This window comes from Eurosta solidaginis, chromosome 2 (genome assembly GCF_040869045.1).
Source record: "Eurosta solidaginis isolate ZX-2024a chromosome 2, ASM4086904v1, whole genome shotgun sequence".
NCBI classification, from domain to species: domain Eukaryota; kingdom Metazoa; phylum Arthropoda; class Insecta; order Diptera; family Tephritidae; genus Eurosta; species Eurosta solidaginis.
The window spans coordinates 182,691,157-182,715,230 of record NC_090320.1 but is presented as its reverse complement, the minus strand read 5'-3'; the positions used below and the strand labels follow the sequence as shown (position 1 = coordinate 182,715,230).

At 37.8% G+C, this 24,074-nt stretch overlaps 2 protein-coding genes across 3 annotated transcripts in view; one reads left to right on the top strand and one right to left on the bottom strand.

Moving 5' to 3' along the window:
- LOC137240373 (golgin subfamily A member 6-like protein 1) overlaps positions 1 to 24,074 on the top strand; it is a 304,742-nt gene that overhangs the window by 34,411 nt on the left and 246,257 nt on the right. The window lies entirely within an intron of this gene.
- GABPI (zinc finger DHHC-type palmitoyltransferase GABPI) overlaps positions 7,018 to 24,074 on the bottom strand; it is a 327,590-nt gene continuing 310,533 nt past the window's right edge. The window contains exon 4 of the mRNA XM_067766531.1: positions 7,018 to 7,391. Coding sequence (XP_067622632.1) covers positions 7,388 to 7,391 — 4 coding nt within the window. The 3' untranslated portion in view covers positions 7,018 to 7,387. The remainder of the gene's footprint in view (positions 7,392 to 24,074) is intronic.

The window sequence follows — 24,074 nt, the reverse complement described above, 5'->3', positions numbered from 1 at the left end:
CATTCTAGAGTCAACCCTGGTCCACTTTTATAACGATATTCCGAAAAGGCGTCCACCTATAGAAATAAGGCCCACTCCCTTTTAAAATACTCATTAACACCTTTCATTTCATACCCATATAGTACAAACAAATTCTAGAGTCACCCCTGGTCCACCTTTATGGCGATATCTAGAAAAGGCGTCCACATATAGAACTAAGGCCCACGCCCTTTTAAAATGCTCATTAACACCTTTCATTTGATACCCATATTGTACAAACGCATTCTAGAGTCACCCCTGGTCCACGTTTATGGCGATATCCCGAAAAGGCGTCCACCCATAAAACTAACGCCCACTCCCTTTTAAAACACTTATTAACACCTTTCGTTTGACACCCATAGTGTACAAACGCATTCTAGAGTCACCCCTGGTCCCCTTTATGGCGATATCACGAAACGGCGTCCACCTATGGAAATAAGGATCACTCCCTTTTAAAATACTCATTAAAACCTTTCATTTGATACACATGTCATACAAACACATTCTAGGGTTACCCTCGGTTCATTTTCCTACATGGTTATTTTCCCTTATGTTGCCACCATGGCTCTCAACTGAGTATGTAATGTTCGGTTACACCCGAACTTAACCTTCCTTACTTGTTTTTATTGCTTTTGCACCCAGAAATAAGAATATGAACATAAAAAAGTTTTTGATTTGGTTTTGTTCGAAAAAAATGAGAAAAACGAAAAACATGAAAGTTCATCAAAATTTTACATAGATTTGATTTATTCTAGTATAGTAAAAGTCAATTTAAGATTTATTCTTATAAATTTAGTTTTAGAATACAGTTTAAATGTTTTTCCTGCTTTTCCTGCCATATTCGGTAACATTTTCTCTTATTAACGTCCAAATATAGTCCCCCATCATGCTTTCTGTCATAATTTTCTTTGAGATGTATGGAATGTACCAGTGGAATAGATGGAAATTTGTTCCCATTGTTTAGTAGAACTGCTTAGAGTTTTTGTTGATAAAGAGGCGCCATTCATTTGTATTACAAGGAATACCAATTGCTTCAAATACACCTCTCACGTCATAGCAAAAACAGAGTCCATCTTCCTTACTGTAGAAATAAGAAAATTCTTCATGACGCTTTCTTTGCCGAGATATTCGAACATCAGAAGTAACTAAATTTCGTTGTTTGAGCCGCGATGCTTTGTCTTTTGATAGATTTAAGTCTCTTATTAAGTCATTGAGATCTTCAGAGGTGATGAGATGTGGTATTCCTGGTTCAAATTGGGGAACAAATTCGGAATGTATGGATGCAGATGAACTCGGTGTTTGAAAGCTGCCTTGAGGGAATAGTTGCTTTTCCAACACAGGTGGATCAGGTACAGGATTTTGTTTCGAATGTGGTACTGGAGCGGATGTCGATGGTAGTTCCGTATATATTGTTTTCCTTAAACGTTTCCCTTTCAGTGGTTTCACTACACAAAAATAGCAATCAGTGTCGTGATTACTCGGTTCCCTCCAAATCCTCGGCACTGCAAACCTCATGGCTCTTTTCTCACCCTGGTACCAAACTATAATAAAACGTAAAGCATTTCATAACAATTTCTGTTATTATTCAATTATATATACGTAGATAGTAGAGTTTGATTTGTGAATAAAAATGTTTATATAATGAAAATTATATATTGTACAGTAAAGTAATTCAGTTCAATTTTAAGTAGAATAATATTTAAGACAAATTCAGAGTCAAATTAAAGATTTAAGAAGTTCTGTAAAATACGGCTGATAATGCTGATGTTCGGCTAACCACTTATCCCTTATGACTGACTGTTTCGTTATTCGTTCTCTATCTCTCTTCTCATGTTTTACGACGTAGGGTTGCCTTCTCACAGTGCATGCATTGGGATGCCAGATTACACTCGGCCATTCTGTTCGTCATCTGTCCCAGATGACTCCTCTACACCATCGTCATCATCGCTTTCATTAATACAACTCCAAAGTTTTATGTTGTCAGCGCTTGTTGATGTTTTGTTAGGACCAATAAATTCTGCTGCTTTTTGTACATCGTATCTGCCGTTTCGCTTTACTTTCGTTATCTCGTAAGGTCCGGCATACTTCCTACCCAACTTTTGCCCCGTCTTAAATTGCGTGACCTTAATGGCTACTAAGTCATGCAATTGGTATCCGTGATGCCCTTTACGTTTCTTGTCGAATTGTTGCTTATATTTTTCTTGCGCCTTTTCGATTTGATATCTTGCTTCTTGCCTTATTTTGTTACGCTCATCTTGTAAACTCGATAGCAGTTCATCTTTCAAAATTTGCATCAGTTCGAGATCGCATTCATTGCGCATTTTTACACCAAACATTATTTCGAAAGGACTGAACTTTGCTGACGAATGAATGTGTGAATTTATAGCTTTCTGCACCTGCGATGTGTATTTATACCATTTCGAGGGTTCTGCGGATGAAATTTTTGACAAAACCAATAGTGTGACTCTATTCGTCCTTTCGATTTGCCCATTTCCCCTCGGCACTCCTGCTGTTGATTCTACGTGTTCGATTTTGTTCTTTGAACAAAAATCTTTAAATAAATTTGACGTAAAAGCTGTGCCTTTGTCACTGATAATGCGTAATGGATTACCAAATAAAGCGACCCAATCCTCCATCTGCTTGACAACTTCCTGCGCATCTGTTGACTTCGTTGGGTATATCCACGTATACTTGGAAAACCCATCCACTATAGCCAAAATATATTTATAGTTCTTTGCCGTTGGATCTAGTGTACCTAAGTGATCGATTTGAAGTGTGGAAAGTGGAGTATCGCCCTTGTCGATGCAGTGTAAAAAGTCTTCCTGCTTGCCCAACTTTCTGTTACGTGTAATACATTCAACACAATTTGCGATGTATTGATTCACCTTTTTCTCTAAGTGTGGTATGTAATAATCCTGCCTTATCCGGTGCATCGTCTTTTGCGTACCCATGTGTCCGAAGCAGTGAGCTTTTGCAATAACTTCTTTCTCCATGAGTTTAGGCACCACCAACAAATGTTCTCCTTCAACTTGCTTGTATACTAAATTATTTCTTATTTGATAGTCTTTATACTGATGGTGTTTCAGAATTTCCGCAACTGCTGTTAAATGTTCGTCTTTCTGCTGTGCTCGGCGTATTTGTGCGTGAATCTCTGACACTACCATCATGACAGGAAAGCGACTTAAAGTATCAACGTGCTTCATCCTGTTTCCCGCACGATGTTCTGTTTTATAGTTGAAGTCTTGAAGATACATCAACATTTGTACAACCTCAGGTGGAATATCTTTCTTCTTCGTGGTGTGTTTAAAAGCTGAACAATCAGTAACCAGATCAAATTCTATACCCATTAAATAATGACGTAGTTTTTTCGTTGCTAACTAGGCTGCCTTTACTTCTAAAAGGTAACTATGCAATTTTTCCTCTTGCTGCGATGTCTTCTTGCTCCAGTAAAACACTGGGTGCCACCCATTTTCGTGTTGTTGTAGCAATGTGGCCCCAAAGCCATATTTTGATGCGTCAACGTACAACTGTGTTTTTAAGTCTTGACGAAAATTTTTAAGTACTGGCTCTTCCAAAAGTGCTGATTTTAATTTCTCGAAAGCTTGTATCTGTTCATTCCCAATTTTAAACTCAGCCTCTTTTTTCAACAACGATGTCAACGGTCTAGCGATTACAGCATAGTTATGAACAAATTTACGAAAATAACCCGTCAATCCGAGAAATGCCTGAACACCTCTAATGTTTTTTGGCAAAGGAAATTTCTTCACAGCTTTTACTTTCTCTTGACTTGGCCAGACCCGCTCGTCTTCTATCTCGTGACCCAAAAAAGTTACTCTTTGTTTTAAAAATTGACATTTTGTCCAGTTGATTTCTAAACCAAACTGCTCAGCTTGCCGCAGAACGCGATCCATATTTTCTAACCACTGCTCTGCCGTGTTTCCAAATACAACGATATCATCCATATAGATTTCCATGATGCCTTCGTTTATCAGTTGCTGAAAAATATGATTTACATAACGTACAAATACTGCTGGGGAGTTACAAAAGCCGAACGGTGCTTTATTAAATTCAAAAAGGCCCTTTTTCGTTGTAAACGCTGTATATTTTCGGCTTTGTTCTTCAACCTCAACGTGGTCCATGACCGAAAAATATCTAGCACTCTGCATCTTTTCGATCACCTCCTCTACTACTGGTACTGGAAATCTATCTTTAAGGACAAGAGAATTCAGCTTGCGAAAGTCTACGCAAAGCCTGTAGCTACCGTCTTTCTTTTTGGCCAGTACAACTTTACTTGCAACATCAGAGCATGACTCCCTAACAATTCTCTGATGCAGCCATTCGTCTACTTGCTTTCTTATAAATTATCGTTCACTCGCTGAAACCCGACTGGGGTTTTCACGAAAGCTGATTGTACTTTCATTGGGTATAATACATAGTTTTATAGGAGAACCTTTTGGATTACTCACCGGCTTATAATTTTTTATCAACTTCATAACAGCTGCATTGTATTTTTGATCTACATTTATTTCTACTTCATTACAAGCTACGTTAAAAATATTCTAACCAGCTTCGCATTCCTCTGGTTTTTCGTCTAACCGTGAAAACTTGAAGTTGCCACCATTCATAGTGACCAGAAACTTTTGTAGAAAATCATATCCAACTATCATATCAACGCTTAGTTTGCTATCTTCTACGACTAAAAATGTATGTGTGGTAATTAGCTCATCAACCTGGACCTGTGTTACTATTTCACCCAATGCTGACGTAGCAACGTTACCTAATCCAAATAGCTTTACAACGCACTTTTGTAGTTGCTGATTTTTAAAAATTTCCACGTATTTCCTCTTGCGCATAAGAGAGACATCCGCGCCAGTGTCTATCAGGCAAGGTACAGAAATACCATTAACTTTAATTGTTTTGGTACGTGCCTGATTTACCACCATATTGACAGTAGGCTTGGCATTTGTACACTGCTTCGCCATATGCCCTACGCCATTACATTTGAAACACTTTGTTTCTTCTTTGCACTCTGCCCTTTTATGTTGAGCAGACCCACAATTATAGCAGTGCGATTGTTTACGCTCCACCTTAATGTCTTTCTCCGATTGTTCGTGCATACTTATTTGTGTATTTTGCCGGTGTCTGTTTGATGAACCATTTTTTATCATCGTTTCTACTAATTCATACCTTTTCCGTAATTCTTTAAACGTCGTTGCACTATATAGAGGAAATTTCAAATCGTCTCGCACATCTATGCCATCAACTATGTAACTTATGACAGCCTCATCTTCTATTTCTCCAAGCGCCGCAATTTTTCGCATTTGCAAAACATAATCGTGAAATTTCTCAGAAGTACGTTTTTTTCGACAGCGCAGCTGCTTATGTATTTCAGCGCTACTCAACTTCTGCTCGAATTCTTCTCGTAATACTGCACACAACGATTCGTAATCATAAACAGTGGTGGTTTCTAAGAACAATATTGCCGTACCTACCATTTTATTACGACCATTTACATATTTTTGTCTTGCACTTAATTCGTATGCTTCTGCGTTATCATGGAAATTGCGTATCCATTGATTAACTGGTATCGAAATGCCATCGAAATCCGGTATAATTTTAGAAAACTTTCCACGGTAACATTATTTTTGCTTTTGTTTTTATCGTCTTTTTCTAATTTTTCAGCGAGTACTTTGATTAGTTCTGCCAACTCACTAGAACGTATTTGTATTTTCTTCGTCTGATTCAAAGCTGTTGTTTCGTTTTTCTCGTTCGTTGTCCATTGCTGCTTCAACTGCGCTGCTGCCTGCGCTGTTGCGTGCTCTGCTTGCTACACACGGAGTAGATTCAAGTATGCTACTGTTGCCCTGCGCGTTCAGCTGTTCGTCGTTTTCGTCTTTCTCACCTACTTTACGCCGTTGTATTTTAAAAGTGTCGTTCGCTTCGCTTTGGATACACACTTCTTCACTTTTTGTGCTCGAACTTGGTTTCTTGTTCTTCCCACGCTGCTTTTTATTTGAATGTAACATGCTGCTTCACCAGAAATTTGTCTGCTTGGTTGAGCGGTTGAGCCCCCATGTAAATCAAAAGAGTTTGATTTGTGAATAAAAATGTTTATATAATGAAAATTATATATTGTACAGTAAAGTAATTCAGTTCAATTTTAAGTAGAATAATATTTAAGACAAATTCAGAGTCAAATTAAAGATTTAAGAAGTTTTGTAAAATACGGCTGATACTGCTGATGTTCGGCTGACCACTTATCTCTTATGACTGACTGTTTCGTTATTCGTTCTCTATCTCTCTTCTCATGTTTACGACGTAGGGTTGCCTTCTCACAGTGCATGCATTGGGATGCCAGATTACATATATATAAAACAGTACAATAAAAAAGAGAGTTTCATGAAACATGTGGAGCCCATTTTTTGTCCTGGTTTTTAAAAAGTAGACCGAAGTAGGCTAGGTAGGTCTCGCAAATCCTTGTGTTTTTAGTTAAATCAAACTTTTTTTGTCTTCTTTTAATACATTCGCCACATATATAGCAAAACGAATTAGCCGCTCGTTTACAACTTCTCGAAGACATCATTCCTCTGTGATATGCAAAAACATAGTGTCGCCCACAACGAGTGACCCAAGAAACTACAGCTTCTTAAAAAAAATTTTACTTACAAAAACGCTATCAGGTAGCTGGCATGCTCTATTGCTAGGCCTGCCAATCCGTCAGTAAAAGTTTCGATGAGTTTCTTAATATGTACTTAACGAATTGCCAAATCTGCCTAAAATCATGTGTATCTGGGACCTTTTATCTCCTTTTTACTGTTTCTCAGACTTAGGTTACTTCTGCAAACAGAATATTGGAAGAAAATCGACTTCAGTGAAGAATCTAAAATTCCTTTTTAATAGTAATAGACAAAATAAACCAAAAAATCAGAAGAAAACACATATATAACGTATAATAGGAAAGAAAATAAAATGATTTAATCAAATAATCTTGAAATGTACATGCATATAATAATACATTGATAATTGTTTTAATTTCCATTGATTCAACTAAAATTTATTTTCTTCAACTTCATCCAAATCTTAATCTATTTCAACTTCGTGTTGTCCTTCCACTTTAATATTTGGTAAAAGTTATGCAACTCTGGTTTGATCAATGGCAACATATCGTAAATCGCGCTCTTTGTTTACAGAAATCGGAAGAGAACCTGTATAACATTTTGAGAGTTCGGTGTTTTGATTTCTTTTGCACCGTGCACTTATATTCAACTCCTTGAATGAATCGTCTATGTCAAGAGAATATTTGTACCGTATCAGCTCAGGTTCCTTTTTTGCATACCGCAACCACCTTACCAGTTTCCACTCAAATTTTTCACCTAAAAATACGAATAAAGATTAAATAAATACAAGTAAGTGTAAAATAGTATTAAATATAAACCATTGCACAGTGTTTCGTGTAGAACAAGCTAGCTGGACAAAAACAAAGTTCTTATTCCAAGAAAAGTGTAATGAGAAATGAAAGAAAACAAGCAAAATAACGGGATTTTTGCTTTTTTTTGATATTTTTGCTCATATGCATTGAGTAATTGAAGTAAGAAGGCAGGAGTGGCCGTAAAATGCATTGATTAATTTGCAAAATTCGTGTTGAATATTAAGCTTCATATTTCTTTTATGTGTACACTTTTATATAATTTTTTTGATGGATTCTAAGCTCGAAGTAAAATTTTTTAATAGTAAATCTTTTGCAATTAGAGTATTTTCAATATATTTAACAATCCGTTATTAAGAAGAAAAGGTATTTTTTCTCTATATTTTTAACTTTAGGGACAAACAAGTTACATACATCCGCGGACATCCGGGCTAAATTTTACATATGTTATAGTCGCAAGTATTCTCTAATAGTCGAAAGAAAAAACCATTGCGAATTCTTTGCACATCTATTTTTAATTTTTTTTTTAGTTTTTTTAGTTTTCTCTACATATAAAATAGGATGTATGTACGTACCAGCTCCGACGAGATATTTGAACCTTTAAAGCTGATCCACAAACGGCAAAACCAACTCCCAGGTACGGGGAACAAACACGTAGCCATAAAACGCACAAAAATAAACGCGCAAGGTCAACAAGAGCACACCAAAAGCAAAAAGGAGAAGCTCACTGACTTCAACCTGCCACAACCTACCGCACCAGTCACCAAGGCATAAAAACAGGTACATACAAAGCAATCCTAACGCAGGTATAACCACACAGGAACGTTACACAAAACAACCCCATTTGGGCATCTACGCCAATACCTGAATGTAATATAAATACTGCACAACTGATAACAAATCAGAACAATCAACGACACTTAAGATGGCAACACAAGAATCATCAACTATTCACCCTGTCGGAAAATCAACAACACAAAGCAGTTTAGTTATAACCGTACCAATAACGGAGTTTTTTGATATTTGGGTTCAACATTCGAAGGAAACCAGATATAAAGAATTATTTAGTAGTTTTGTTGTACTTATGTACGATTTAAGCGAAGCAGCCGAGTATTCGATAAAAAGTTTAAGCTTACAAATATCGGCACATTCATCGTAGTTGGATCAAAAGTGGAACACTTCTGGAAGACATAAGGAGCGATTTTTGAATAAAAACTCGGAGTGTCCGGGTCCAGACTTTACATTTACAATAACGGTGGATTCAAAGTTGCCATCATACCAACCAACCACTTCTTCAGGTAACCCCGGCCCCGGAAGACGAAAGAAGGACTTTGTTAGCTGCAGTGAAAAAACCAAACGGCGTCGAGTGGATGACCTCTTGCAATCTAGAAGTCCTGGCGAGTTACTTTATGCGGCAGAAGTATCAAAGCGTATGTCCGGAGACAGAAATGTTGCTAACATTATAAAAAAATCACAGGAAACCACTCAAATATCCGGTAAAAAGATGACATGTGAGCCAGATGCAAGATGCTTGAGCAATGTAGAAGCTTTAGCATACTACGTAGATAGCAAGTCGACGACTCATGGGCACAAACCGACTCGGAAGTGGAGCATCAAGGCAGGCCATAAGGTTTATCCATCATTTTATAGTCTAAGAAAAGCTAAGGCAGAATGCTATCCAAATGAAATTGATGTGTGTGAAACACGTCCGGAAATTAAAGTCCAGTCCGTATTAGATAAAACTGTTGAGTTTTAGCAAATCAAGAAGTTTTTGTTAGTTTATTACCTAAAAACTTGACGTATACTTTAATCAGCAAGTGGGGTTGCGATGGAAGCTCTGGCCATAGCACATATAAGCAAAAGTTTACATGCAGTTCTGACACTGATGAGTTTTTGTTTATATTTTCTTTCGTTCCTCTTCAATTACAGGATGAAAAAGGTAACATTGTTTGGCAGAATCCTCGACCTTCTTCTACCATGTATTGTCGTTCAATTAAATTTATTTTTTCTAAAGAAACAAAAGATTTTATTGTTTTTGAAACGAACAAAGTTTTAGAGAAAATAAATGCGTTGTTGCCAACAAAGAACATGCTCGAAGAATACGAAGTTTCCGTAAATCACAATATGCTTCTAACAATGATTGACGGAAAAGTTTGCAATGCTTTGACTGAAACTTCTTCCGCACAAAAGTGTTATATTTGTGGTACCACTCCAAAAGATATCAATAATGAGTTACGGAACTTTACGCCTAACCGACATAATCTTGGTTTTGGTTTGTCTACTCTCCATGCATGGATAAGATGTTTTGAATGCTTGCTTCACATAAGTTATCGCCTCGAAGTAAAAAAATGGCAGCTTAGGAATGAGTCAGATAAAGAGAGTGTAAAGCTACGTTCCAACGAAATCCAGAATAAATTTAAAAGTGTACTTGGATTGATAGTAGATAAACCAAAACCAGGTTTCGGCAATACCAATAACAGCAACACTGCTCGTAGGTTTTTCGAAAATTCTGAGGCTAGTGCTGAGATAACGGGATTGGATGTAACGCTTATCAAAAAAATCGACACTCTCCTTCGCGCATTAGCATCTGGGTACAATATAAATATCCAAAGATTTGAAAAATTTGCGGTCGAGACTAAAAAACATTACATAGATCTCTATCCATGATTTAATATGCCTGTTACAGTTCATAAAATCTTAGTGCATAGTACTGATATTACAAAATCAGCAATTTTACCTATTGGTCAACTTTCTGAGGAAGCACAGGAAGCCCGTAACAAAGATTTGAGACGATTCAGGGATGATAACACAAAAGCAGTCAAGTGAAGCCACGAATAGAGATCTTATGAATATGTTGCTTATAACATCGGATCCTTTAGTTAACAGTTTTAGGGAGATACCTAAGAAAAAATTTAAAAGTCTGACCTCAGAAGTCTTAAATTTACTGTCCCCCGATAATGTTGAGGAGTCAATGAATACCCCAGTTGTTTCAAGCTTTCACAGTAGTGTTGCTGATGCTCATGACTATTCCACAAGTGACTCATCGAATGAAAATGATGATAGCGAATAATAACATAATTATAAAAGATAACCTACCCTATAACTTTTTGTTGGATCAGGTTTTATTTAATTTAAATCTATTGTCTTTTCTACTTTGTATGATACTTTACTTTTAAGTTTTTTTGTAATAAGTAATTTTCACATAATTAATTTAATTATTTACATTGTTATTATTATTATTGTAATTCACTTTTACATTCCTGACTGGTACTATAAAATAATTTTGTAAAAATTGTAGTGCCAGGATAAATACTCAAATAAATACAAAATATTGTCACGGATATTAGCATCCCTAAGCTATACCATCACTAAGGCGATGCTAAGCGATGTTCACGTCAATAATCAAATCATGTATACACATATATAAGGCAGCCGAGAGATGTCACACACAGATGCATTTACTTATACGCCTATGTGTGTGCGAGAGACTGTAAACTACAAACTCACATACATCTGAGAGACGCTGAAAAGTAGAAAATTGTAAACAAGTAGAAACTATATGAGAACTATAAACACTCGAAATAGTTGGTAAGTTCTGGAAATAGAAGAGCCTAGATGTATGCTGCGTAAACTATAAAAGCGGCACAAGCGAGTAAAATGTAATTCAGTTTGAGTTGAGCAATCAATCAGTTATTGATTAAGCACGCGATCTGGCGGCCAATAGTAGAGTTTAATTTGAGTCATCAATCAGTTTGGTTATTAAGCCAGCGAGTAGCAAAGTATAAGTGTTATTGTGAAGTACTTCAATAAAGGCCATTTTTCCATTATTCAATATTGGAGTTATTTTTTCAACAGTTTAGCGATACGAACTTAGCAGAGGATTGCACATAAGAGGATTTGCAAGCAAAATCGTTACAATTGGTGTCAGAAGTGGGATTGTTGAATAAATTCCAGAGGACAACAAGGACATGGCAAAGTTCAGTGAATTGAAGATCCAGCAACTAAAGAAGGAGTTGGAGAGCCGTGGATTGAATACAAGCGGCGTTAAACTTGAACTTCAGGCACGGCTACGAGAGGCAATGGAAGGAGAAGGAATTGATGTGGAAGAGTATGACTTTCATCTTGATGGCGAGGAAATAACAAAAATCGAAGAAACACCGCAGACAATGGCGAACACAGACTTGAACATGATTTTGGCTGCAATATCTGCTCAAACATCGACAGTGGCATCTCAACTAGAAGAACAGAAAACGTATATGTCATCTCAACTAGAAGAACAGAAGACGTATATGGTATCCCAGATGGAAGCACAAGAAACGCGTATATCCGAAATGTCGTCGCAAATGTCATCTCAGCTGGAATCGCAGGAGAACCGTATAACAGCGAAGATTGAAGCACAAGAGGCACGGATATCCGAAATGTCGGCTCAAATTTCAGCACAGATATCATCGCAGATCTCTGCTCAACTGGAAGAGCAAGAAGGACGTATTTCCTCGAAGTTGGAGGCGCAAGATGCAAAAATTTTACAGTTTGAAGAAAAAATCGAGGCCGAGGTGGATGCTTTGAGAGGACGTATCGAGCAGTTGCAACTGAATCGCCCAGCAGTTTCAACTAGTAATTCAAAGGTAAAAACACCATCCTTTGACGGTTCTGTTCCTTTCCAGGTCTTTAAGCTACAGTTTGAGAAGACCGCAGCAGTGAACAACTGGAATGTGGAAGATAAAGTTGCCGCACTCTTCGTAGCATTGAAAGGACCAGCTGCCGAAATCTTACAGACTATTCCAGAGTACGAACGGAACAGTTATGACGCACTGATGGCTGCTGTAGAACGGCGATACGGAAGCGAACACAGGAAACAGATATTTCAAATAGAATTGCAAAACCGCTACCAAAAAGCTAACGAGACTTTGCAGGAGTTTGCTTCGGACATTGAAAGATTGGCTCATCTTGCAAATGCGGATGCACCCGTGGAATACACGGAAAGAGTGAAGATTCAGAGCTTTATAAATGGCATAAGGGACGTCGAAACGAAGCGAGCCACATACGCGAACCCAAAGCCAACATTCGCAGAAACGGTGTCACAAGCTCTGATTCAGGAAACGGCGTCGCTTCTGTGTAAGCCAGTTTTCAAAGCACGCCGTGTGGAAGTAGAAAGGCCAGAGTGGGTAGACGCAATATTGGAGGCACTGAAAGGATCGCAAAAGCGAAGTGAAAAAGTTATCAAATGCTTCAAATGCGGGAAGTCCGGTCACATAGCACGTCATTGCGATCTTGGTCTTAATAGTTCCAACAATGTGGGTGGCCGTAAACGCAAAGCTGGAGGAGATGAGCAAGAGCGAGTAAGAGGTAGAGAGCTAGATCCAGCTATTGAATGCCCTGTGATATCTGTGTCGCAAATTGGAAGGAAATCAAGCAGTCTTACCGTCAGAGGGAATGTGGATGGCAAAGAACGAGTACTGACTGTAGATACGGGCGCATCTCATTCCTTGATCCGATCTGACTTGGTCAACAGGAGAGTAAAACCGTTACCTGGAGCAAAGTTGCGTACGGTCACTGGCGAGTATAACCAAGTTCAGGGAGAAGTGATATGTGAAGTATTGATTGGGAAGGTCATGGTTCTACACAAATTTGTTGTGGCGGAGATTGTTGATGAAGTTATATTGGGAGTGGATTTCTTGGTTGACCATGACATCAAGATCGATATGCAGAGAAGGGTGATGTGTTATGAGAACCAAGATGTGCCACTTAACTTTAGTTTGGAAAAAGGGTTCAGCAGTAATCGAGTACTGGTGGAGAAGACTCGACGAAGGCCACGAAATTCAAAGGTAAAGGTTGATGGAACAAATGGGCCAAACAAATCAAAACCGAAGGTACCTGTGAGAGAAACACTGGCATTGAAAAGCCCTAACGGACGTACTGAAACGAAGAAAGAATGCAAGGGTGGTTTCAAGCCAAGGCACACTACTGTTGTGAAGCGTCGGAACGATACTGATTATGCAAAGGAAATCCGTCCAGCGCAAGCTCTGCGAAGTAGTTCTTCATTGGTCAAGCAACAGAGTGCGAGGGAACGATCCAGGATAATGAGTAGTAAGATGAAACACAGGTACGACAAGGAAAATAATTCGAAAGGTTTCTTGGCGGGAGATTTGGTACTGTTATACAACCCTCACCGGCGGAAAGGTGTTCCATCCAAATTTCGGTGCAGTTGGGAAGGCCCGTACAAGGTTGTGAAGAAGATCAGTGATACCATCTACCGCATACAAAGCATTGAGAAACCACGGAGTAGAAGAGTGGTACATTTGGCGATGCTAGCAGCGTTTAGATCGAGAGATTTGTCTGATCGGGACGATCAGACTTAGGTGGAGGGCAGTGTCACGGATATTAGCATCCCTAAGCTATACCATCACTAAGGCGATGCTAAGCGATGTTCACGTCAATAATCAAATCATGTATACACATATATAAGGCAGCCGAGAGATGTCACACACAGATGCATTTACTTATACGCCTATGTGTGTGCGAGAGACTGTAAACTACAAACTCACATACATCTGAGAGACGCTGAAAAGTAGAAAATTGTAAACAAGTAGAAACTATATGAGAACTATAAACACTCGAAATAGTTGGTAAGTTCTGGAAATAGAAGAGCCTAGATGTATGCTGCGTAAACTATAAAAGCGGCACAAGCGAGTAAAATGTAATTCAGTTTGAGTTGACCAATCAATCAGTTATTGATTAAGCACGCGATCTGGCGGCCAATAGTAGAGTTTAATTTGAGTTATCAATCAGTTTGGTTATTAAGCCAGCGAGTAGCAAAGTATAAGTGTTATTGTGAAGTACTTCAATAAAGGCCATTTTTCCATTATTCAATATTGGAGTTATTTATTCAACAGTTTAGCGATACGAACTTAGCAGAGGATTGCACATAAGAGGATTTGCAAGCAAAATCGTTACAATATGTATGTACATATCGTCGCTGCGCCAACAAAAAGAGCTATACGTTTTTCAGCAACTTTTTAGGAGAGCAAAAAAACCGTTTCCTGGTGATCCTAGAGAATATTTTTTCTAGTTTCCATTGTTAACTAATGATACTACACATATGTAATAGACTTTGCAATTTTTTTTTCTTTTTTTGACCAACCACTTTGCATGAAGCATTTGCGCCGTTTTACAACACATAGCTCTTTTTACAAATTATTTCAATTTGCTAGTGGGGGTAAGAAATCGTGAAAGTTGTGTATACAATTCTTCGCTAATTCTTTTAAATGGAATTAAAAATATTAAGGTTGTAATTTTAATAGGCAAATAATTCAGTTTATATTAGATACATATGTATGCACGTACATATATGCATATGAGTCTTAATATAGATTTATAGTTTAATAACAGATGCGTAACACAGTCAATTGCATAAAATATTAATACAAAGTTTTTATCGAGATAAACTATCATAAAATGAATGGAAGTCTTTGTGCATGTATTGTTTTAACGATTGTAGGCTACTGTATTTAGATTGGTCAATTTTTATTGGACCATCATACAACGACTTAGGTTTATCTTGAGTCTGCAAGGCAGGTGATTTTAGGGGTATGACGGTTTCGGTATGACGTAACTTAAACTTAACTTCGCCATTTATATAAAGTAATCCTCTGATATCGCTGACAGTGGCTTCCCCAGATTTTTTACCTGGTATTATACTTGAAAGCTTACTTGGAACTTTTTCATAATTTAAAAAAAAAGTGTACTCTAAATAATTAACAATATAAGGTTGTAAAGGCCTTGCCTGCCTCATACGACTTACATAGTCCATTGGGGAATAAATGGGTGGCCTAAACATGTTGTCTAATGTAGAGTGGACGCTGTCAACCTCCATCATAGTATGCCCTCTTTCTAAAATTATTTGCTCTATTTCCAAGCCACCTCCTGATGATAGGTTTGCTAAGGCACTGCTAAGTATTCTATTTTTGTTCTGGTACATGCATCCATCGGATATCATCTTCTTCTCACTTGTTTATATGAAGTGGTATATTCCTTTAAAAAGTGTACAATACAACTCGTTATATTGTTAGCTGTTACACCGCCGTCGCATTCATGCCATGCGTACAAATATACATCTTTGGTATTTTTTAAATAAATCGAAAAGTTATGTACTGCTAGCTTCATTTTATAGTATTGTTCTGAAACAAGGAGTTTTGGACAGAGCAACACACTCTGCATGCCCATTGTCAATACTAAAGTTTCAGCTGACATCTTTTCTAAAGCCCAATTTTTTGCTTCCGTAGCTTCATTTTTTTGGCAATATGTAATTCATAATTGGAAACGGTAACATTGCCCTCTTTATATCCAACACAAGTGTCGCACTGGTCCTTCCTGGGCTTGAATATAGATATTTTATGGGAGTTTAGATCTTCACAAAACTTTTTTCGCATAACAGGAACCTCCTTATTGCTGCTACACTATTCAGTGTATATTTTATGTATATGCGTTTTAGATTTAAATATATCCTCCACATAAATACGATTAGACGTTGCTCTGCAATAGTGACTAGGTATCTTTGGTAGTATATCCAGCCACTTTAAAACAGAATCAGACCTTGTTGGTCTTGGCTCCTTTGGCAAGAATACGGATACAGACGATGAAGGTCTTGACTTCTTTGGTAAGGATACTGTATTATTTCGGGTTATCCTCTGGTATATAAAATAATCCAGTCTCTTCGTTAAGGAAGCATTCCGTTGCTTCCATATTTTGACCGCTATCACTGTTGAGGTCCTCGAATAAGCCGGTTTCTTCATTGAGATTGCATCCCATTTTTTCCATATTTCAACTGTCCAAAAATGTACAATTATGGTAATTTAAAGCGTTATTTTAAGTCTATGACTTTTTACCTGTGGATTTCAATAATAGGATGGTTAATATCTATGTATAGTCTTCGGGACACCTGAACTATATGTACATAGCTTTTTATACCTTTCATGAAAATGAAATGGTATATTAATTTCGTCACGAAACCGAAAATTGTAAGTCCTTAAAGGAAAATAGATAGACCCACCATTAAGTATACCGAAATAATCAGGTTGAAGAGCTGAGTTGTTTTAGCCATGTCCGTCTGTCCGTCTGTCTGTTTGTATGCAAACTAGTCCCTCAATTTTTGAGATATCTTGATAAAATTTGGTGAGCAGGTGTATTTGGGTGTCCGATTAGACATTTGTCGGAACCGACCGGATCGGACCACTATAGCATATATCCTCCATACAACCGATTTTTCAGAAAAAGAGGATTTTTGTAATATCTTACCCAATTTAACAGATTGAAGCTTCAAACTTCACCATATACTTTCGTATATTGAACATATTGTTGCCTGAAAAAATTTATGAGATCGGTCGTATATATAGTATATATCCCCCACAACCGATTGTTCAGATAAGGAACTTTTCGTAATTACTGCCCTATTTTAAGAGCTAGAGGCTTCAAATTTCAGCGAATGCTTACGTATATAGCATATATTGTTGTCTGAAAATATCATAAAGATCGGTGGTATATATAGTATATATATGGTGGTATATATAGTTGTTGTTGTTGTTGTTGTTGTAGCAATGCTCGCCCCACCTAATAGCCGCGACCGATCACAAATTGTCATCAATATCCTCTAACGGGAGTCCAAGAAAACTTGCCATTTCAACAGGGGTGGACCATAAGGAAAGGGGTGTTAGAGGCGTTGGTTCCACATTACAATTAAAGAGATGGTTGGTGTCATGTGGGGACACATTGCAAGCAGGGCATACATTTTGTATGTCGGGGTTAATTCTGGATAGGTAAGAGTTTAACCTGTTACAGTATCCAGAACGAAGTTGAGCAAGAGTGACACGCGTTTCCCTGGGGAGTATGCGTTCCTCTTCTGCGAGTTCTGGATATTTTTCTTCAAGTACTGGATTCACCGGGCAATTCCCGACATAAAGGTCCGACGCCTGTCTATGGAGTTCACCAAGGACCTGCTTGTGTTTTTCCGCTTCATACGGCTGGGTTCTCAGGTGCCGTATTTCCTCAAAATGCTTACGGAGATGACTCCTTAGGCCCCTAGGCGGTGCTGGTTCGTCAATCAGATGTCCGTTGGGATGCCCAGGTTTCTGGGTATTCAACAGAAACTGTTTGGTCAGCATCTCATTTCTCTCCCTGATGGGGAGTATTCTCGCCTCATTATGCAGATGGTGTTCTGGGGACATAAGAAGACAGCCCGTGGCGATTCTGAGAGCAGTATTTTGGCAGGCCTGTAGTTTCTTCCAGTGGGTGGTTTTTAGGCTTGGCGACCATATGGGTGACGCGTAGCACGTAATCGGCTGGCTAATTGCTTTGTATGTGGTCAAGAGCGTTTCTTTATCTTTTCCCCAGGTACTGCCAGCAAGGGATTTGAGGATTTTATTACGGCTCTGAATTCTTGGAACAATTGCGGTTGCGTGCGCACCAAAATGTAGATCCTAATCAAACGTCACACCCAAGATTTTGGGGTGTAGGACAGTCGGTAGCGTAGTGCCATCGACGTGGATGTTCAATATGGTCGACATTTGGGGCGTCCATGGTGTAAATAAGGTCGCGGAAGATTTAGTCGGTGACAATGCCAGGTTTCGCGAGGCGAAAAAACTGGAGAGATCAGGGAGATAGCCGTTTATTTTATTGCATAGCTCATCGATCTTTGGGCCTGGGCCTGTGGCCATTATTGTGCAGTCATCGGCGTAGGAAACGATTGTGACTCCTTCCGGTGGTGAAGGTAGCTTAGATATGTAGAACACCACCCTGTGGCACCCCTTGTTTAATTCTCCTTTGTTTTGATGTTTCGTTTCTGAATTGCACCGATGCCTGCCGACCACCCAGATAATTTGCGGTCCACCTTTTAAGACATGGGGGAAGGGTGGACCCTTCCAGGTCTTGCAGTAACGAGCCATGGTTGACCGTATCAAAAGCTTTTGATAGGTCTAACGCTACGAGTACTGTTCTATGGTGGGGATATTGATTCAAACCGCAATTTATCTGGGTGCTAATGACATTTAGCGCGGAGGTAGTGCTATGGAGTTTTCTGAAGCCATGCTGATGAGGGGCTAGCTGCAAATGTGCTTGGAAATAAGGGAGCAAAATGGCTTCAAGCGTCTTTGCCACTGGCGATAGGAGAGATATCGGACGATATGACTCACCTACGTTAGCTGGTTTCCCAGGCTTTAGTAGCGGGACCACCTTGGCCATTTTCCATTTCTCGGGTATGACAAAGGTGGAAAGAGACAGGTTGAAGACATGCGCTAAATATTTGAAACCCTCTTTCCCTAGGTTTTTAAGCATCGGCATGGCTATGCCGTCTGGGCCCACTGCTTTGGATGGTTTAGCGCGACCAATGGCGTCCTCAACCTCTCTAGCGGTGATGGTAATTGGTGACGCGCTGAGTTTGTGTTTATGTGCGTGTCTATTGGCTCTCCGTCTATCTTTGTCGACCGTAGGATGCATTATATATTGTCGGCAGAAAGCGCTCGCGCATTTTTTCGCATCCGACAGCACCTTATCGCCAAAGGCGATGGAAACTTTGTCTTTGTGCTTAGTCGGATTCGATAGGGACTTTACGGTGGACCAAAGTTTACCTACACCGGTAGAGAGGTTACAACCTCTTAGGTGCTCTTCCCATTTCGCCCGCTTGTGTTCGTCCACATATATATATAGTATATATATATATATTTTCGCAAATTTTAGCCCCATTTTAACAGCTAGAAGCTTCAAATTTCACCGAATATTTACTTATATAGCATATATTGTTGTCTGAAAAAATCATAGAGATCGGTTGTATATATAGTATATATCTCATACAACCGATTGTTCAGATAAGAAACTTTTCGCAATTTCTACCCCATTTTAACAGCTATAAGCTTCAAATTTCACCGATTGCTTACGTATATAGCATATATTGTTGTCTGAAAAAATCATAGAGATCGGTTGTATATATAGTATATATCTCATACAACCGATTGTTCAGATAAGAAACTTTTCGCAATTTCTACCCCATTTTGACAGCTATAAGCTTCAAATTTCACTGATTGCTTACGTATATAGCATATATTGTTGTCTGAAAAAATCATAGAGATCGGTTCTATATATAGTATATATCTCATACAACCGATTGTTCAGATAAGAAACTTTTCGCAATTTCTACCCCATTTTAACAGCTATAAGCTTCAAATTTCACCGATTGCTTACGTATATAGCATATATTGTTGTCTGAAAAAATCATAGAGATCGGTTGTATATATAGTATATATCTCATACAACCGATTGTTCAGATAAGAAACTTTTCGCAATTTCTACGCCATTTTGACAGCTATAAGCTTCAAATTTCACTGATTGCTTACGTATATAGCATATATTGTTGTCTGAAAAAATCATAGAGATCGGTTCTATATATAGTATATATCTCATACAACCGATTGTTCAGATAAGAAACTTTTCGCAATTTCTACCCCATTTTGACAGCTATAAGCTTCAAATTTCACTGATTGCTTACGTATATAGCATATATTGTTGTCTGAAAAAATCATAGAGATCGGTTCTATATATAGTATATATCCCCCACAACCGATTGTTCAGATAAGGAACTTTTCGTAATTACTGCCCTATTTTAAGAGCTAGAGGCTTCAAATTTCAGCGAATGCTTACGTATATAGCATATATTGTTGTCTGAAAAGATCATAAAGATCGGTGGTATATATAGTATATATATGGTGGTATATATAGTATATATATATAGTATATATATATATATTTTCGCAAATTTTAGCCCCATTTTAACAGCTAGAAGCTTCAAATTTCACCGAATATTTACTTATATAGCATATATTGTTGTCTGAAAAAATGACAGAGATCGGTTGTATATATAGTATATATCTCATACAACCGATTGTTCAGATAAGAAACTTTTCGCAATTTCTACCCAATTTTAACAGCTATAAGCTTCAAATTTCACTGATTGCTTACGTATATAGCATATATTGATGTCTGAAAAAATCATTGAGATCGGTGGTATAAATAGTATATATCTCATACAACCGATTGTTCAGATAAGAAACTTTGCGCAATTTCTGCCCCGTTTTAACAGTTAGAAGCTTCAAATTTCACAAAATGCTTTCGTATATAGCATATATTGTTGTCTGAAAAAATCATAGAGATCGGTGGTATATATATTATATACTTCATATAAACTGTCATATTGACCCCTTTTTTACGGCTAGAAGCTTCAAGATTCATCAAATTTCATCAAATAGTTACGTTTACGTCATATATTTTTGAAATACGTGATTCGTAGCCATAGTTTTTACATGCAGACCACAAAAAACGTGAAGCATTGCATCCTCACACAGATTACCTACCTATTTTTTATTTTATATTTATCTTAAAAATCGTTTAGATATGTTCAAATTTCACCAAATGCTTACGTGTATAGCATATATTGTTGTCTGAGAAAATCATAGATACCGGTGGTATATATAGTATATATCCCATACAACCGATTGTTCAGATAAGAAACTTTTCGCAATTTCTACCCCATTTTAACAGCTAGAAGCTTCAAATTTCACTGATTGCTTACGTATATAGCATATATTGATGTCTGAAAAAATCATTGAGATCGGTGATATACATAGTATATATCTCATACAACCGATTGTTCAGATAAGAAACTTTGCGCAATTTCTGCCCCGTTTTAACAGTTAGAAGCTTCAAATTTCACAAAATGCTTTCGTATATAGCATATATTGTTGTCCGAGAAAATCATAGATACCGGTGGTATATATAGTATATATCCCATACAACCGATTGTTCAGATAAGAAACTTTGCGCAATTTCTGCCCCGTTTTAACAGTTAGAAGCTTCAAATTTCACAAAATGCTTACGTATATAGCATATATTGTTGTCTGAAAAAATCATAGAGATCGGTCGTATATATATTATATACTTCATATAAACTGTCATTTTGACCCCTTTTTTACGGCTAGAATCTTCAAAATTCATCAAATTTCATCAAATAGTTACGTTTTCGTCATATATTTTTGAAATACGTGATTCGTAGTCATAGTTTTTACACGCAGACCACAAAAAACCTGAAACTTTGCATCCTCACACAAAGTACCTACCTGTTTTTTATTTTATATTTATCTTAAAAATCGTTAAGGTATGTAGATCTGTTCCCTATATATTTCTTATCTTATACATCCGATTATTCGGAGATTACGAACGTGATAAGATTATTGTTCAGCCCCATTCATAAAAGGTATGAAGTCTTCGGCACAGCCGAAGACAGTCCCGTTCTTACTTGTTTTAAATAATTTTTGTACACAAAAATAAAAGCAGGTTCGCCTGCAATCAAAAATAATTATACGCAAGTAGATGTATAACTGATTTTGCAGGGCATTTCTACTACTGAGAGCATATAGCTGTTTTTGATAACTTCTAACCAAAGAAAGATATCAAAAAACGGCAAATGCAGAAATGTGGCTAGCAGATAGTGCTAAATAAATATGTAATAAAAAAAATCGAAAAAAACATATAACTCAATTTTTTGGCGCAGCGACGATATGTACAGTCACTCACATAAATAAATAGACACCCCTTTTTGGACAATTCTTACAATTTTCGCTTACTCAAATTTATTTAACTAATTTCCCATACGAAAATTTGTCACGATCTCTAACAAAAACTAAATTATATTTAAACAAGTAAGGAAGGCTAAGTTCGGGTGTAACCGAACATTACATACTCAGTTGAGAGCTGTGGAGACAAAGTAAGGGAAATCACCATGTTGTAAAAGGAACCTAGGGTAACCCTGGAATGTGTTTGTATGACATGTGTATCAAATGGAAGGTATTAAAGAGTATTTTAAGAGGAAGTGGGCCATAGATCTATAGATGGACGCCATTTAGGGATATCGCCATAAAGGTGGACCAGGCCTGACTCGAGAATTTGTTTGTACGATATGGGTATCAAATGAAATGTGTTAATGATAATTTTAAAAGGGAGTGGGCCTAAGTTCTATAGGTGGACGTCTTTTCGAGATATCGCCATAAAGGTGGACCAGGGGTGACTCTAGAATTTATTTTGTACGATATGGGTATCAAATAAAAGGTATTAATGAGTATTTTAAAAGAGCGTGGGCCTAAGTACTATAGATAGACGCCTTTTCGAGATATCGCCATAAAGATGGACCAGGAGTGACTCTAGAATTTGTTTGTACGATATGAGTGTCAAATGAAAGGTGTTAATGAGTATTTTAAGAGGGCGTGGGCCTTAGTTCTATATGTGGACGCCTTTTCGAGATATCGCCATAAACGTGGACCAGGGGTGACTCTAGAATTTGTTTGTATTATATGGGTATCAAATGAAAGGTGTTAATGAGTATTTTAAAAGGGAGTGGGCCTTAGTTCTATAGGTGGACGCCTTTTCGGAATATCGTTATAAAAGTGGACCTGGGTTGACACTAGAATGAGTTTGTACAACACCCATATTGTACGAAAAGTGTAATAAGTTTTTTAAAAGGGAGTGGGCCTTTGTTCTATGGGTGGACGCCTTTTCGGGATATCGCCATAAACGTGGACCAGGGGTGACCCTAGAATGCGTTTGTACAATATTGGTATCAAATGAAAGTTGCTAATGAGTATTTTAAAAGGGTGTGGGCCTTAGTTCTATAGGTGGACGCCTTTTCGAGATATCGCCATAAAGGTGGACCAGAGGTGACTCTAGAATTTGTTTGTACGATATGGGTATCAAATGAAAGGTGTTAATGACTATTTTAAAAGGGCGTGGGTCTTAGTTCTATAGGTGGACGCATTTTCAAGATATCTCCATAAAGGTAGACCAGGGGTGACTCTAGAATTTGTTTGTACGATATGGGTATCAAATGAAAGGTGTTAATGAGTATTTTAAAAGGGAGTGGGCCTTAGTTCTATAGGTGGATGCCTTTTCGAGATATCGCCATAAAGGTGGGCCAGGGGTGACTCTAGAACTTTTGTGTACGATATGGGTATCAAATGATAGGTGTTAATGAGTATTTTAAAAGGGTGTGAGCCTTAGTTCTATAGGTGGACGCCTTTTCGAGATATCGCCATAAAGGTGGCCCAGGGGTGACTCTAGAATTTGTTTGTACGATATGGGTATCAAATGAAAGGTGTTAATGAGTATTTTAAAAGGGCGTGGGCCTTAGTTCTATAGGTGGATGCCTTTTCGAGATATCGACATAAAGGTGGACCAGGGGTGACTCTAGAATTTGTTTATACGATATGGGTATCAAATGAAAGGTGTTAATGAGTATTTTAAAAGGGAGTGGGCCTTAGTTCTATAGGTGGATGCCTTTTCGAGATATCGCCATAGAGGTGGGCCAGGGGTGACTCTAGAATTTTTTTGTACGATATGAGTATCAAATGAAAGGTGTTAATGAGTATTTTAAAAAGGCGTGGGCCTTAGTTATATAGGTGGACGCCTTTTCGAGATATCGACATAAAGGTGGAGCAGGGGTGACTCTAGAATTTGTTTGTACGATATGGGTATCAAATGAAAGGTGTTAATGAGTATTTTAAAAGGGAGTGGGCCTTAGTTCTATAGGTGGATGCCTTTT